A 16671-nucleotide genomic window follows, 5' to 3' on the forward strand; every position below is an offset into this window, starting at 1 on the left:
TGCCGTGACTGCTCTCTGGAGTCCACGCCCACACCGGATGCACTCCGACCTGGCTGCAGCTCAGGTCTCAGAATGCTGGGGGTCCAGGGACCTTCAGCAGGAGCCTCCTCCGGGTTCTCTCAGGTACTGGTGGGTGCCAGCTGTAACCACCCTGGGACCGTGGGTTTAGTCTGTGCCTGTGGCCACCTGATTCCGGCAATTGCCCCTTAAGACCCTTGGTTCTTTTTCTGTGCTTTTAACCAGACTCCAAGTTAATGCTGGTCTCCAAACATAGGGCACTTTCATATTGGGGTATTACTTTTCCAGTGAGTCCTTTCTTGTGGCTCTCTTCCCCTTCTGTGTATCCTCTGGTAGGAGTCCCGAGTGCTCCCACTCTGCTTTACCTCTCCATTGACGTCTTCTGCCTTCATAGAAATCCGGAAGTGTATTACATTTTAGGCTGATTTCATGTGTGTTCAGAGTGTTCTGGTAGATATTTAGCTCAATTCAGGGGACCGGTTGAAAGAGGGTCTTCTACTTCTCCACCATCCTGCTGAGTCCACCAAAACCACTCATATATAATATTTTATGTGTATAGCAATGGATATGAAATTTATGGTTGCTTATGTTTGACTCCATTCTAAAAGCACTAAGTTTATACCTGTCCCCACATTTTATGTATATGATGTCACACTTTACATCCTTTTATTTTCTGATTCTATTGATTATAGACAAAATTGATATTACTGCTTTTGTGTATTAAACTCCATACTGATTTTGTAAATAATTAATATATTTTTTTTTTGTTTGTATTTATCTATAAAATTTTTTCCTAATTTCTTTGTTATGGCCTTTTCTTTCCACTCAAAGATTCCCTTCAGTGTTATTTGTAAGGCTGGTTTAATGATGATGAACTCTTCACTTGTTTGGGAAGTTTTTATGGTTCCTTCTGTTTGAATGAAAGCCATGCTGGATAGAGTATTCTTGGTTGCAGGTTTTTTCTTTTCAGCACTTTGAATATATGATGCCACCCCCTTCTGGCCTGCAGTGTTTCTGCTTAGAAATCAAGTGATAACCTTATGGGATTTCCCTTCTGTGTGACCGCTCTCTTTTCTCTTACTGCTTTAAAAATTTTCTATCCTTTTTCCGTTTTAAATATTATGTGTCTTAGTGTGGACCTCTTTGGGTTGAATTTGTTGGTGGCTCTCTGTCTCCTGGATCTAGATAATGTATTTACTGCCTCAGGTTTGGAAAGTTTTCAGCTGTTATTTCTTCAAATAAATTTTCTGTCCTGTTTTTTCTTCTCCTTCTGGGATCCCTATGACTTATTACACTTGTCATGTTGCTGAGTTCTGTTTGTCTCCTATTCAGTTTGGTTGCTTTCCATTACCCTGTCTTCCCAGGCGCTGATCCATTCATCTACCTCCTCAAATGTGCTATTCATTCCCTGTAGTATATTTTTTATTTTAATCATGGAGTACATTTCTGACTAGTTTTTTTTTTATATTATCTCTTTGTTGAAGTTTTCGCAAAGGTCCCCCACTCTTTTTTCATCACACATTGCTTATCTGTATTTCATTTAACTCTTTTGGTTAGTATTAACCTGTTCTTTCATTTGGGACATTGCTCTTTCTCATTTTGTTTTTCTTTTTTTTCCTATTTAGAAAGTAATATGTATCTCTTGAAAGTCATGGCTTTATGAATAAGAAGTCCTGTGGTGCCCTGTAGCACACTGTCCCCTCTTCTCCAGAACCAGGTGCCTGTGGGTTTTTATATGAGTTTTGTGCACCATACTGTTGTGACTCAGCCACATTTACCTTTAGTCAGCTCCAAATGTCTATTTTCTTATTGTGGGCAGGGGCTGGTCCCTGTGCTATTAAGGGCCTGTTTGGGGCAGAGAAGAGCTTATAGTTGGACAATATCAGTAATCAGTCCAGATGCCTGCCTTTAGCCCATTAACAGGGGCTGCAGTTGTACAGAAGTGCAGTGCCCTATCTCTGTCTTTCACTAGAGAGGCTTTGTTGATTAGTGGGGCCAAGAGATCAGATGTCTGTCCAAGTCAGTCCGCTGGTGCTGCAGTCAGGCAGGTGTACATGGTTATCTTCCCCACTCCCCAGGGCAAGAGTTATTTTGGAATGATAGTGTTCACTATCAGGGCCGCTTGTAGGATGAGACCTGTCTGGAGCTGCTTTGCAGGGACTCCTGCCCAGTGTGGCTTCTTGAATGGAGTGATTCAACAGGAGAATGTGGGAGTGCATACACAGTGTTAGCAAGTTATGTGGATAGTGTTCACATTGGTTCCACAAATGTCTGGGTACATAGGCTGAGGTGGGAGGGAGATAAATTGCACCTGCCAGCCCTTTTGTTCTTGGAGAAATTTCCTACAGATCCTTGCTTCTTCAACACAGATTCTTCTCAGTACAGACTGAAATAACTTACCAAAAAAAAAAAAAAAAAAAAAAACAACCTTCTTGATGTTTTACCCCAGGCACTATTCAGACTTCTGCCTCTACGCTATATCTGGGTGGGATTGTTCATTTTGCTCTCTCTTTAAGGGTGGGAATTCGGTTTCCTATTACCCTCTGGCTCTCCAAGAGCTAAACCCACTAACTGTAAAAATCTTTGAAATTAAACCCCACTGATTTTCAAAGCCAGATATTATGGGGACTTGTCTTCTCAGTGGAGCTCCCTCATGTCTGGGGTACCTGGTATGGGGTCTTTTCCTTTCCCTTCTCTGTACTCGTCCCTTCTGTTTGTGGTTAGTCTTGCAGGGAACTTTGGTTTCAAACTATATCTGCCCCTTCTATCTTTTCTGATTGGCCTCTTCTCTTTGATTAACCCAAAGATTTCCTGTGTTAGTTCACCTTTGTGGTTACCGAGGGGTTTCTGTGTTAACGAGGTGCATTTAGGATTCTCCTACTCTGCTATCTTCCCAGGCTCCTTCCAAAATTTACTGTATTCTTTTTAATGACTATCAGGCATTACATAGTTTGGATTGCTGTACTTTATTATATCCTTCTCCTTATAACAGACTTGCCTTTGAGCTAAAAACTGGTTACTTTGTTTTTTTTTTAATAACAAAACTAATTTACATTCATACAAAAAAGTAAATTTCAAAGATATCTTGGTTTTATAAAAAATACCTAATTAGAAGAATATTCTTTCAGTCCACCAATGCACTTGACTATTGAAGAAAATGGATTCATTTTGGTGTTCCTCTTCAGGCTCTCGAACAGTTTGGCCTGATGAAACTATGGGACCATTTGGACCTCAGGATCAGAGATTCCAGCTTCCTGGGAACATAGGTTTTGATTGTCATCTCAATGGGACCATGTCACAGAAGAAAAGCCAGGTTCATAAAACTCTACCTGATATTCTAGCAGAGCCTTTATCAAGTGAAAGACACGAGTTTGTGATGGCACAGTATGTGAATGAATTTCAGGTAAATCATTAATATCATTTATTTTGTTTTTCTGATCATTAATACTGTATTAATTTCTGATAATTGTGGGCAAATTATTTGAATCAAAAGTTTAAAAACTTTTTAATTCCAGCATATTCAGAAACAACATGTATAACTTTTAAAAACTTGGCATTGTTCTATACATGTTTGCTATATAATTTTTTTTTTAAGATTTTGTTCATTTATTAAGAGAACCCGGGAAGAGGAGCTGGGGGGGGTGGCAAAGGAGAGGGAGACATAGGCTCCCCCCTGAGCAAGGAACCCTGATGTGGGTTTCAATCCCAGGAACCCAGGAATATGACCTGAGCGGAGGGCAGATGCTTAACCAACTGAGCCACCCAGGTGCCTCTTTTTTTTTTTTTTTTTTTTTTTTTTTTAAGAGTTTATTAGAAGAGAGTAAGCACACAGAGGAAGAGGGAGAAGCAGACTTCCCATCAGCTGGAGAGCCTGACTTCGGTCCATCTGAGTACCCTGAGATCATGACCTGAGCCAAAGATACTTAACCAACCAAGCCACCCAGATTACCCCCCCCTTTTTTTTTACTTTACATTATAATCTCTTGTAGGTAAATAATTCTTCATAAATACATTGTTTAATAACTGCTTATTTCAAATATAATTTAATACCTGTATTACTAAAAATTTAGATTGTTTGCTTTTATAGTTTTACACTCCTCTAGGCATTTAAAACTTAAGAAAATTTTGATATCTCTGAAATTCTTCAGACACAGTAAACTAAAAAAGATTTTAAAAGTTTTTTTTGTTTTTTTTGTTTTTTTGTTTTTTAAGAAAAACTGTGTCTTGGGACGCCTGGGTGGCTCAGTGGGTTAAAGCCTCTGCCTTTGCCTCAGGTCATGATTTCAGGGTTCTGGGATCGAGCCCCGCATCGGGCTCTCTGCTTGTCAGGGAGCCCGCTTCCCCCTCTCTCTCTCTCTGCTTCTCTGCCTACTTGTGATCTCTCTCTGTCAAATAAATAAATAAAATCTTTAAAAAAAAAAGTGTCTGAGTATTTGTTTTTGCTTTTGTTCTGTTTTTTTAATGAGTTCTTAAGCTGGTATTGTAGGGATGCCTAGCTGGCTCAGTCAGTAAAGCATGCTGCTCTTGATCCAGGGTCTGTGATCAGGCATAGAGCTTACTTTAAAGGTCCCCTGTTGGGCATAGAGCTTACTTTAAAGAGGGGGGTGGGGAATGTACCTGGGTGGCTTAGTAGGTTAAAGTCTGCCTTTGGCTCAGGTCCTGGGATTGAGCCCTGCAGCTGGCTCCCTTCTCAGCAGGGAGTCTGCTTCACCCTCTCCTTAGCACACTCTCTCAAATGAATGAGTAAAAGAATTAATTAATTAAAAGGGGGGGGGTAAAAATAAATAAACCAGTGTTACTCACCAAAATGAAAAAAGTTACATGCAATTCAGAGTTTATATCAAACCCCTAATCTGTATCATTTTCTCAATTTCTGCATTTTTTTTAATCAAAGCCATAATATTTATAGCAACAGCTCCTCATAGTTCTAATGATTTATATCCAATAACCTAACATTTGGAGACAGCTGTCCTCCCCTGACATTTTATCTCCGATTCTCCGATAATTTCTTCTCTGTCTTCTTGGCTTCTCTGTCTGCCATTTATGTGATTTCCTATGTGTTTCTGTCCATCTTACTTAATTACTCATTGGTCACTTAATTCCTTGGCTTCCTAACTTTTTCTGACATTTCTGATTCTATATTTCTATCTGCTCACCAGACATCATTATCTGAATGTCTTAAAAGTCCCTTGATTTTATATGTCTCATACTTAGGTTCCCTAGCCTCCCATGCCTCAAAATCTGCCCTTACTCCCATGTTATCAGTAGCATAAGTGACTTAGTCATTCTCCCACTGCCCCAAGACAAAAATTATTCGGCCAAACTTGGCTTCTCTCTCCATCATATCACCATACAGAGTGACAAAATGGGCTTCCCCCTTTGAAGTAAATTTTAAATTATTTGTGTTTTTTCATTTCCCACTAATAAAGCCAGAGTTCAAGACCTCTGTAGCTCTCCTCAGTTCTTAGAGCCATTATAGTGAGCTGGACTATGAGGCTGGGATAAATCTTGCTTCAAAGTTTACTTCTTTCTGCCTTTTACTTAATTTTGTGACCTTGAGAAAGCTACTTAATATCTCTGAGCCTCTGTTTCTTTATATGTAAAATGGGATAATAATACCTAACACACAACATTGCTATGAGTATTAAATGTAACCACCTAAATACAGTGTGATCAGTAAATATTGGCTGTTAATTGGTCTATTGCCTGCACAATAATACTGGCATTTTTTTATGTCTGATCTTGCTATTCGTTGTTTATAGACTAAAGTCAAAATTCTTTCATGTGGCATAAATGACCTTCCGCAATTTTGATCCCTTATCTTTACCACTTCGCCTCCTGTAATTCTCTGCTCCCTCTGTACTCAAATTACAGTATACCTTTTGGTTCATTTTTTATTTGTTTATTTTAATTGTACCATATTCTTTGACCATTGCATGTGCTTGCACTGTTTCTGTCTCTTGCTGGACTGTTTTTTCCTCCTAAGTTTCTAACCTCCTTTCTACCTATTCATTACACACCAAATATACACATTAATTCACATATAGTTTAAATACGATGTTTCCCCATCTATACTACCAGAAGACTTTCTTTGTAATGTTGAAGCATTTTTCATGTTGGATTACATTTATTTGTTCCTGCTTTTTATGTTTTCTTCTACTCACTCTTTTAAACCTAAGGGTAAAGGCCAGATTTTTTACCATTGAGGGGCTGCTCTTGTCATAGTGTCTAATATATAGTATAAATTTCAGTTGAATAGAAGCCTCTAAACTTGTCCTGTAGGCAAGGGATATTTAATATAAATATATTTCAGTTTAGGCATTTTAGTTGCTTAGCCAAATTCTCATATCAAGTCTTAGAATATTAGTATATTTATATGTATGTTTATATATATCTATATACATATGTATATGTATATAGAATATTTATATGTTCATTCTGAAATTTTTAAATCTTTATTACCCCACCTCCAGTTAATTATTTTTTAAACTTTTCAGGGAATACAGGTTTGTAACAGATCAGATATTTTATTTGAACTCCAGCTTTTATTTATGTTCTGTTCCTCTTAGGGTAGTAATGCACCTGTTGAACAAGAAATCAGCAGTGCAGAAACTTACTTTGAAAACGCCAAAGTAGAGTGTGCAATCCAGACATGTCCAGAATTGCTGCGAAGAGGTACAGTGTGTTTCATACATTTACACTAATCTGTATTATATAATGTCACTAATTTTCTTAAATGTTAAATAATGGACTCCATAGGCATTGCATTACTTTGTAACTTAATACTGTAATATGTCTGGCATGAAAAGATTACATGGCCAAGGTAGGGTCTTTCAGATATCCCCTCATAGCTGTATAGACTTGTCAGTACTTTTTCCCTGAAATCCTTCTACTTCTCGGTGATTACTATAGCTATAATTTCATGAACTAATACATAATACTGAGAAAATTTTAATACTTAATCTGAAGATTACAAGACCAATAACAAGTAACCTTATTTGCTCTTCAGAATTGTTGACAGCAGTATTTCAGTTCAACAAGAGCAGAAGTTAACCAAAAGTTCTCTTCAAATTTTTTCAAAAATAGTATGCGTTTATCAACCTAACATGTACCACAATAATTAAACTTACCCATCACTTTTGTAAGAATTACTTTTATGTACTGCTTCTTTAAAAGAAAAAAAAAAAAAAAAACTTATTTGCTCTCTGGAATTTTATTCTTTTTTATAGATTTTCAGTCACTGTTTCCAGAAGGAGCTACCAACAAACTAATGATTCTGACTATAACACAGAAAACAAAGAATGATATGACTGTTTGGAGCGAAGAGGTAGAAAATGAAAGAGAAATGCTTTTAGAAAAGGTAATTTTTTCCATTGCTGACAATTTAAATTTTGTGATGTTTAAATACCAGTGAACCAGCATTTTTAAATGATGGGTATCTTTTTAGCATTTATTAATTCTCTGCTAATGTAAAAGTCCTTTAGTATGGACATACATCTTAAAATAAAAATGCCATCATTTTCTGTTTTTAATATCTTCAAAAAACTTAGATTCCTTTTATTACTTTCCTCAGATTTTTTTTGAATTTTGGAAAATACAATAAAAATGGCAAAAATAAAATTAACTCTTCCTACCTGTCACTCTCTCTTCTTAAAGCAAGTCAGGTAAAAAATGAAAACTACTCCAGTCTTCAAGGAATAAACCGTAACAGTTTACAGTACAGTAACAATGTATTGTATACCCACTTTTTTCCTGTCCTTTGCTTTTTACTAAAAAATGTTTTGACACCTTTCCATAGCATTACAGATTTTATACTATATAAAATCTGTATAGTATTATATTTCATGAGCAAACCATAAATTTTTTATGTTAAAAATTCCCTGAGTAATTTGTAAGTTGAAAAACTTTTGCTGTTATAGGCAGTGAATATATGTGTGCATATATTTTTATGCGCACACTTACATCTGTAGATTTCTAAATAGGGAATTGGTGAATCCAGGGTGTATATTCACTTTATGTTTTGATGGATGCTGCCTAGATGGCCCTAGTATATATGTTGTCACCATAACTTACTTACTCTGGATATTATTAGCATTTCTTTCTATTTCACCAACCTGAGTAATGTGAAGTGGTAAATTAAAGTCTTCAATTTAAAAAAATACAAAAACATATAATTGTCTTAAGAGTTTGATATTGGGTTATGAGTTTCTATAAGATATGAAAATATTCCTTTGCCTGTGTGTCAGGTAAAGATTAGCTCACTTGGGTACTTTAGTTAAGGGAATTTTTTTCAAATATAGTTAGCTAATTTCCATGTAAAGTAATATTAGGAATTTTTAAATATTTTCTTTAGGATTGGATATATGGTTCTCTGCATTTGTAAATTATCACTTATATACTGAACAGAATCTCTTAGGATGATGACTTTTGACTTCATATTAAAATATCCCACATAGGGGCACCTGAGTGCTCAGTGGGTTGAGCCACTACCTTCGGGTCAGGTCATGATCCCAGGGTCCTGGGATTGAGCCCCGCATCGGGCTCTCTGCTCTGCAGGGAGCCTGCTTCCCCCTCTCTCTCTGCCTGCCTCTCTGCTTACTTGTGAGCTCTGTCTGTCAAATAAATAAATCTTAAAAAAAAAATCCCATGTTATCATGATCATGAGCAGGGTGCATGCTAGTTAATAAGGAAGTTACAGAGAGGCGTAAGAACTGTCTGATTTTAAAGAGATCTGAATTTAGAGAGTTGAAATTCAGGCAGTAACTCAAACCTTTTCTCTTTACCAACTAAGGCAGTATTTACTAATACATATATACTTACCATTGCTATCATTTTGTCACTAGAGCACTCCCAAATGTGCATTGCATTATTGGTCCTAATTTCCAATGAGTTAAACATTCTGAACCTCATTTGATACTGACCCCGGTATATATGTCAGTTTTTTATAACCAATTTCAGGGTTTTGAAATGTCCTATTGTTTTTAATTTTATAATGACTAAAGGGATGAAGATCTATTTTAGTATGTTAGTGATTATTTTAGAACCACCTGTAGTTTACTGTCAGTAGATGTTTTATGTTCTGTAGTTTAAATCTATTGTTGTTTTTTCCACCACATATCAGTGTTTGCTGTTGAGCAGAAATCTTAAAAGAAATACTTTTACCAATATTTGTATTGTTTTGTTCTTGTAGTTTAGTTTTGTTTCTGTTTATTAAATTGATGTATTTTCTAATGACTTTTCTAGACCATATTTAGTTGGTTTCTTATTTAAGAATTAAGATTAATGAGATTCAACAATAAGTATAAATATTAAGTATGAAGATAAACTAAAGAATACAATATTAATGTTTTTCATTATTTTACAAGGAAGTGCTGGGAGAAAGTAAGTTAGCTTAAATTGTTTCCTCTATATAGAAAAAGTTTGCTGATCCCTGCTAAAGAGCCACATAGTAAATTTTTAGGCTTTATAGGTTATAGGGTCTTAACTACTCAACTCAACCCTCATTTTGTTAAAGCAGCCATAGACAATATATAAATGAACAGACATGGATATATTCCATTGAAATCATATTGCACTTACTGGCACCCAGCTGGATTTGACCTTCAGGCTGCAAGCTGCTAACCTCTTAATTTAGGATAGGGCCCATCTTCCTCAGGCATAAACTTTGGGGGATCTCAGCTAAATGCCCATCATGCTCAGTGAAGTCTTAGCGCTTTGTGTGAACCAGAAATTCATGTTACCTAGCTGTGCACCACCTCTGGTGACACTACTGACCTCTCAGATGCCAGTTAGCACTCTTCTGTGAGGGCAATTCCTCAAGGAATCTTGGCTTGGGGGAGTGCACAGCTCTACCCTTGGTTACTGTACCAGCATGAATTACTTTGCATTCTACTGGGGAATCCGATTTATGCCTCTCTCTTCTAGTACCCTAACCCACAAATTTCAGATGCTTTAGTAGAACTCTTCCCTTTCTACCTCCTTAGCTTAGTGACACCATCACTTTGCTTGGAATCTTCTCCTTTGCCCTATGACAGTGTTCCAGACAGCTGGAATAAATATGGGCATCACCTAATTTGTTGCCCTTCTCTCCAAAATTACAGTTTTGGCTCACTATTGTTCAGGATTTAAAACCATTGTCTCATATATTTTAGTCAGTTTTACAGCTTTCAGCAGATGGCAAGCTTGATAGCTGTTATTCTATATGACCAGAAATGGATCTGTACCCTTGTTTTTAAACATTTATGGGTTGTTGTCTTTTTTTTTTTTTTTAAACATAATAATCTGATCCTAATATTTGTTACTGTCTTTTTCACTGCTTAGACTTCTGAGAAAGGTAGTAAAAACATCATAGGAATTACAAAGTAGAATGGTGAGACCAAGATTTTGAATAGGTGATACAGATGCATGGTTTGTAATAAATACTGTACCAAAAATAGGGTGTATAATGAAAATTATGTATCATGAATAGATGTGTTTTTGTAACACGAGTAACATTTTTTTAAAGATTTTATTTATTTATTTGAGAGAGAGAGAGCATGAGAGGGGAGAAGGTCAGAGGGAGAAGCAGACTCCCTGTGGAGCTGGGAGACCAATGCAGGACTTGATTCCGGGATCCCAGGATCATGACCTGAGCTGAAGGCAGTTGTTTAACCAACTGAGCTGCCCAGGCACCCCACAAATAATATTTTTAAACAACATTCAAATGAATGGTTCATATCTTTTCATTGTATTTTGTTGTCTTACCTTATTTTTATAATACAAAAATAGTAACTGTGTTTTCCAATTTGTGGCAAATTTGGGAGTTAATAGCAGAGAATTTATTAGAAATTGTTCCTAAAATAAGGAATAATTTAGTAGAAAAAATACACAAGTTAGACTTTCTGAAGGGAATGAAAGTGTTAAATGAACTATATTTTGGACTGGCATAAATAATTTATGACTTTATATCTAATTTATCATTAGTTGTATTTCCTTATTAATCTTACTGAGTTCTCTGAAGCAAAAGATATTTAAAAATGTTTTATATTTCAACAGTATGTAAGGATGCTATCTTCAGAACATTTTTTCCTTTTTCTCTGCAGTTCATTAATGGTGCTAAGGAAATTTGCTATGCTCTTCGAGCAGAAGGCTATTGGGCTGACTTTATTGACCCATCATCTGGTTTGGCAGTGAGTAATTACATTTTGAAAACCAGATTAATTTGAAGTAGGAATTTTTTTATTATAAAATTGTTAAATGATCTGTTTCTAACAAAGTTATTATTTAACAGTTTTTAAACTTCACAACTTTATCCAAAGAAGTACCAGTTTGAGTCAGTTCCATTCACAACCTTTGAGGGACCAGTCACTGACAATTAAGTTTTTCTGTCTTTATTAGTTTTCATTCTCACTAGTAAATACTTTTACATTAATGAATTTCGTAGTTACAAATTAGCAGTCATAGTTTAAGAAAGAAGACTTTTTAGAATTAAGAAAATATGGGTGTTAAATATTTATAAACGTTAACTTCCAGGAAGTATGTCTCTGACACTATACTTTGAAGAAAACAAGAACCACTGTTGTGGTCGCATTTTAAATTCTGGGCATAGCTTTCAGTTACAAATAATAATGAAATTTTTTGTATCTTAAAATAGGACTATATAATGTTTCTTTTCAAAGTCAAAATCTAGAAAGATTGTATAATGTTAGGTGTTTGGTTCAGGATAGCATGTAATCTGCTAGATTATTGGTTTCACATTTCCAGAAGCACAGGTATTGGATTAAGAGGAAGTGCTTGGCCACATGCAGTACCTAAAAACTGCCCTTTTTAGGTTCTGATTTTTTAAATATTTAAAATATCAAAATAGGTGTGTATTCATGTTAATATAAAAACTATTACATCATTGTCTTTCTTGCTAATGAATATCACTTTTATCTCCTCCAGTTTTTTGGACCATATACAAACAACACTCTTTTTGAAACAGATGAACGCTATCGACATTTAGGATTCTCTGTGGATGATCTTGGCTGCTGCAAAGTGATTCGTCATGGGCTCTGGGGTACCCATGTGGTTGTAGGAAGCATCTTCACTAATGCAACACCAGACAGCCATATTATAAAAAAATTAGGTGGAAACTAACAGTAATGTCAATTTATCAGCTGTACTATTTGTATGTACCATTTGGGTTGATCTATAAACACTGTCAAAAGCTTCAGTTTTTAAAATTTACTTATTTCTGGGTATTTATTTCGACACTTACTGATTTACAGCATTGGCAAGTGGTATGTGATTTTTAAATCTCAGCAGTTTATTCATACTATCATTGAATACATGTTGATCACATCCACATTGTATGAAATGTGGTAATTGACATGTAATCAGGACATGATCTCATATTGTTATTCTTCCCTTTATTGGAAAAACCTGTTTTATTTTTCTCTAAAAATAAATCACCTATTTGGATCTGTGTTTTTTCATTGCAATATGTTTAAAATAGAATTCTTTAAAAAGATTAATGTAGTTTCTTATTTTTAAGCATTTTTTTAAAATGCAGTCGAATTCTAGATTCAGTAGCTTTCAATTTTATTACTTGCTAAGTGTTGGAGCATGTATTACTTTGAAGTAATGTTTGTGCAGAAAAATAAGGACTAATACTATATATGTAAAAGAATGTGGATCTCAAAAAAGGATCCTTAACTCCTGGATTGAGGCATATGAATATAGGTTATTTTGACAAAACAGTGCCTCAGCTGCTAAGTCATATTTCTCCATTTTAGTAAGAGATAAAAACTATGGTACTTTACAGAAATGCCTCATTTGTGACAGACCTTGTTTTTATAGCTTTTATCTATAGTTTTTAAGCTTAAAAAGAATCATCTTAGATTTGTGAGGCTTTTGCCAGTAGGAATCTCAGAAGAGCAAGTAACTGCTTAGAAATGAATTAAAGAAATGGATTTTTCCTTTATTTTTCAGTTAAGTGACTTTTTAAAAGGAACACATGGAGATAATTAGCTCACAGCTTGATTTAAAACTTTGCTTAGTTAACATGTAGCTAAGTGTTGCTCAATAATTCAGAGAGTAATGGGTGCAGAATTTTCATTCACTATGAAAACTACAAAGTTAATAAGTGCACTTTTCCAAATATATACCCCGTATCATAAGTGCTCAATAAATTTTCTTCTATGTAAGCAGCACCCATCTCAAGACAACATTACTGGCACTTCTCCCCTCACTGTCCCTCCTGAGGGTAACCATTATCCTGATTTCCTGCTGCGATGAATATGGTTGGTTTGTTTTGATGCTTTATGCTATATGAAACCGTATATGGTATGTTCATTTTTATGTCTCACTCCTGTTCACTCAGCAGTGTGAGAGAGATCAGTCCTGTGTATAATTATAAATCTGTTTGCCTATTTCTTTTTTCCTTCTCAGTCGTTCTGAAAGAGGACAGTTTTGCCCCACAACAAATTTAGCAATATCTGGCCATACTTTCCTCACAGCATGGGGCTGAGGAGAAAAGGGTGGTGCTTTAGGCATCCAGAAGGTAGAGACCGGGGTGCTGTTAAACATTCTACAATGCAAAGGACAGCTCCACCAAAAAATTATTTGGTCCATGGTCTTGCAGTACTCTTGTTTCTACCGTGCGTGTTGCTTATTCAGGCATTTGCTACCTTGCCCTACTGTTTGAGCCTTATTCCCTTGAAATTTCAATGTTGGCTTTAACAATTCTGAAGTGCCACCTACAGGTTGAAAAGGATACTTAGTCCCAAAAATGGCTATGGCTATGTGTTATTGTATGGGAGCTAGGGTACATGGTGGCAGGGCTCTCTTTTACCATTAACAGAATCAGAAGCAACATGAGAAGCAGTAATTGCCAATTAAAATATTTTCTATGAAATGTTACGGCAAGATTCAGGTTCAGAAAACATGATCCAAGGGACTGTTAATGATAATAGTGGAAAGTAGTTGATTATGTACCATAGTAAGAAAACATAGGTATCACTTTTCTCATACTTACTCAGGACTCCATAAAGAAACCCTACATAAAATTATCCATCTTAAACATAAATTTTCTACCTTTTAAAATAAGGTTGAGCCATTGAAATTAATTTTGACCTATCACTAAGAAATAGGTTTTGTTGTGGAATTTGTATTTTGACAAGAGCTTAGGAATTACTGTATGGACATTAACTGTGAAAGAGACCATTCAGATCATCTGACCTATATCCCTCATTTTGTAGTAGACAAAATGGGAAACAGAGGTGCATGCTTTGGTTACAGAGCTAGTGTTAAGACCCAGCACTGGAATTTGGTTTGATTCCAGTGTGTGTAGAATCAAATCTATATCTTCATATGTATATATGTATGTATACATAGATATATAAAAATACATATATGTATACATATGTGTGTGTGTGTGTGTATATATATATATATACACGTTTCTGTTTGACTCCTTGTGATCATTGTCAAAAAGTTTGTGATTAAAAATATCAAAACGGGTTGCAGAATTTAAACTGAAAGAACTTTCAGGTTAACTACTATTCCTGCCACATTTCATAGATTAAAGAAATTTTCGACGTTCATTCTACTGAACTCTGCATGTTTTGAATTTCATTGAAAATGTACTGAAGCCTATCTTAAAAATACAGTTATAGATACTACACTTCAAACTGCAGTTCTCTGGCTTCAAGTATAAAACTTTTTTTAGACTTCTGTCAGTTGTAACATCAGTATAATCCTTACATGTAAACAGAATTGTGCTTAGTTCCAATTCTATTTCTTTTTTTTTTTTTTAAAGATTTTATCTATTTATTTGTCAGAGAGAGAGAGCACAAGCAGCCAAAGTGGCAGGCAGAGGCAGAGAGAGAAGCAGGCTCCCCACTGAGCAAGGAGCCCAATGCAGGACTCAACCCCAGGGCCCTGGGATCATGACCTGAGCCAAAGGCAGCATCTTAACCAACTGAACCACCCAGGCGTCCCTCTGTTTCCTCTTCTTAAACTCGTTAATGTTGCTCCAAAGCAGGATCTATCTACTTCTACATTGTGGACATTTTGAGCTGGTAATTGTTGGGGAAGCTCTCCTGTGCATTGTATGCTGTTTAGCAGCATTCTTGGCCTCTACTCTCTAGATGCCAATAGATGCAACCCGTGGTCATGGCAAAAATATCTAAAGACATTGCTAGAGTGGGGGGTTGGGGGAGTGGGGGGTGGGCACTGAATGTTTATCTGGGAAAAAAAATTAACAAAGTGTCCTGAATTTATTGCAATAAGCCTGTCCCCAATTGAGTACTACTGAATGCACATTCTACTTCAGTGTTCCTCAGTTCTGTTTGTACATTTGAATTACCTGGGAAGATATTTAAACATGCTGTGGATTTGGCACCCACACCCACAGATTGATTTTATTAGTCCGATGAGCCCTGGGCATCAGTATTTTTTAAAAAGTCTCCCAGGTGCTTCAGGTGTGCAGTCAGCCTTAAAACTATTAGTTTTATTAGTATTTGAAACTAATAAAGAGGCATCTAAGGAAATAAGAGCGGGATATAATAGCGGATTTAATGTATTAAGGAGGTGCAGGAAACAAAGATGAAGGCTACATTGAGAGTGACCTAATCACTTAGTAGAGATGGCAGAGAGGAAGACATCTCCCACATTTTCAACTAGGTATCATTCACATCTGAGTAAATAAACTAGAGCAGTCTGAAGACTGACAACAAATTCCACAATAAAATGTAGAGAAGCCACATCTGAGAGGTTAGGGAAAGCAAAAATGGAGGTCAGAAACTGCGGAGACAGAGCTGCAGGCACAGACAAGAGAAAGCATCAGGGAGCCCACATGGGGAAGAGGAATCCTCATAATGACTGGTTTTGAAAACCCGAGGGGCTTAATTCCATGAGTGTGTATAACCAACAGGAGTTGGAGCTTTAAAAATCAGTTCACTTAGAGCTGGACCAGCAAAGGCATGTGATAGCTGGGTCCCCATACTTAAGCATCTTGCAGAGGGGCACCACAGAAGTGACAGTTTGCACAATGCCTGGGACAAACGAGATCTTTTTTTACAGAATTTGGAACGCGTTGGGGAACTTATCCAGGAACAAAGAGGCTGGCAGGTGCCATTTTCCTCCTCTGCCTCCCGGGCATAAGTATAAAGCCACTCCAGCTCTGGTAGCCCTGCACAAATACTTGCTACCTAATATGCTGGCCATGTGCCCCACCCATGAGTTCTGAAGACCCCACACACACACACATCAAGCCTACCGGGCTCAGCACAAATTTTGTTAACCCCACACACACCCTGCCCAGCCAGTACATGCACAAACACTGGGTACACCCAACCACCACACAGCTACCACCCACCATGTCCCTGGTGGCCACCATGCTTTGTGGAATTCTGCCCAGGACTAGCAGCTCAGCACAAATTTAGATAACAGTGCTACCCTGCCCTCAAGCCCTCTTGTGGCTATTTCCCTCAGAGCCAGCCTGCCTGGGTCTCCTACCACAAAGAGCAAGGACGGCCCACGACAGGCAGAGAGGGCAGACATCTGGACTGAAAGAAAAAATGATCCAGACACAATAGCAGGATGCAAGCAGCATAGAGGACACTTCCCTGGATTGCCAGGTTATGGTGAACAGGGAACATTGCACTGCAGGGCACTATAAGAACTATCCTC

General features: G+C 36.8%; 1 protein-coding gene across 8 annotated transcripts in view; it reads left to right on the forward strand.

Moving 5' to 3' along the window:
* Positions 1 to 12459, forward strand: part of MMADHC (metabolism of cobalamin associated D) — a 30993-nt gene extending 18534 nt beyond the window's left edge. For all 8 annotated transcript variants that reach the window (XM_082689957.1, XM_082689961.1, XM_082689955.1 and 5 more), the window contains 5 exons: positions 3204 to 3421; positions 6588 to 6693; positions 7248 to 7378; positions 11100 to 11186; positions 11941 to 12459. In XM_082689957.1, the coding sequence (XP_082546083.1) occupies positions 3204 to 3421; positions 6588 to 6693; positions 7248 to 7378; positions 11100 to 11186; positions 11941 to 12135 (737 nt within the window). In that variant the 3' untranslated portion in view covers positions 12136 to 12459. The remainder of the gene's footprint in view (positions 1 to 3203; positions 3422 to 6587; positions 6694 to 7247; positions 7379 to 11099; positions 11187 to 11940) is intronic.
* Positions 12460 to 16671: the final 4212 nt, after the last annotated feature.

Source organism: Mustela nivalis (genome assembly GCF_964662115.1).
Source record: "Mustela nivalis genome assembly, chromosome: 11".
NCBI classification, from domain to species: domain Eukaryota; kingdom Metazoa; phylum Chordata; class Mammalia; order Carnivora; family Mustelidae; genus Mustela; species Mustela nivalis.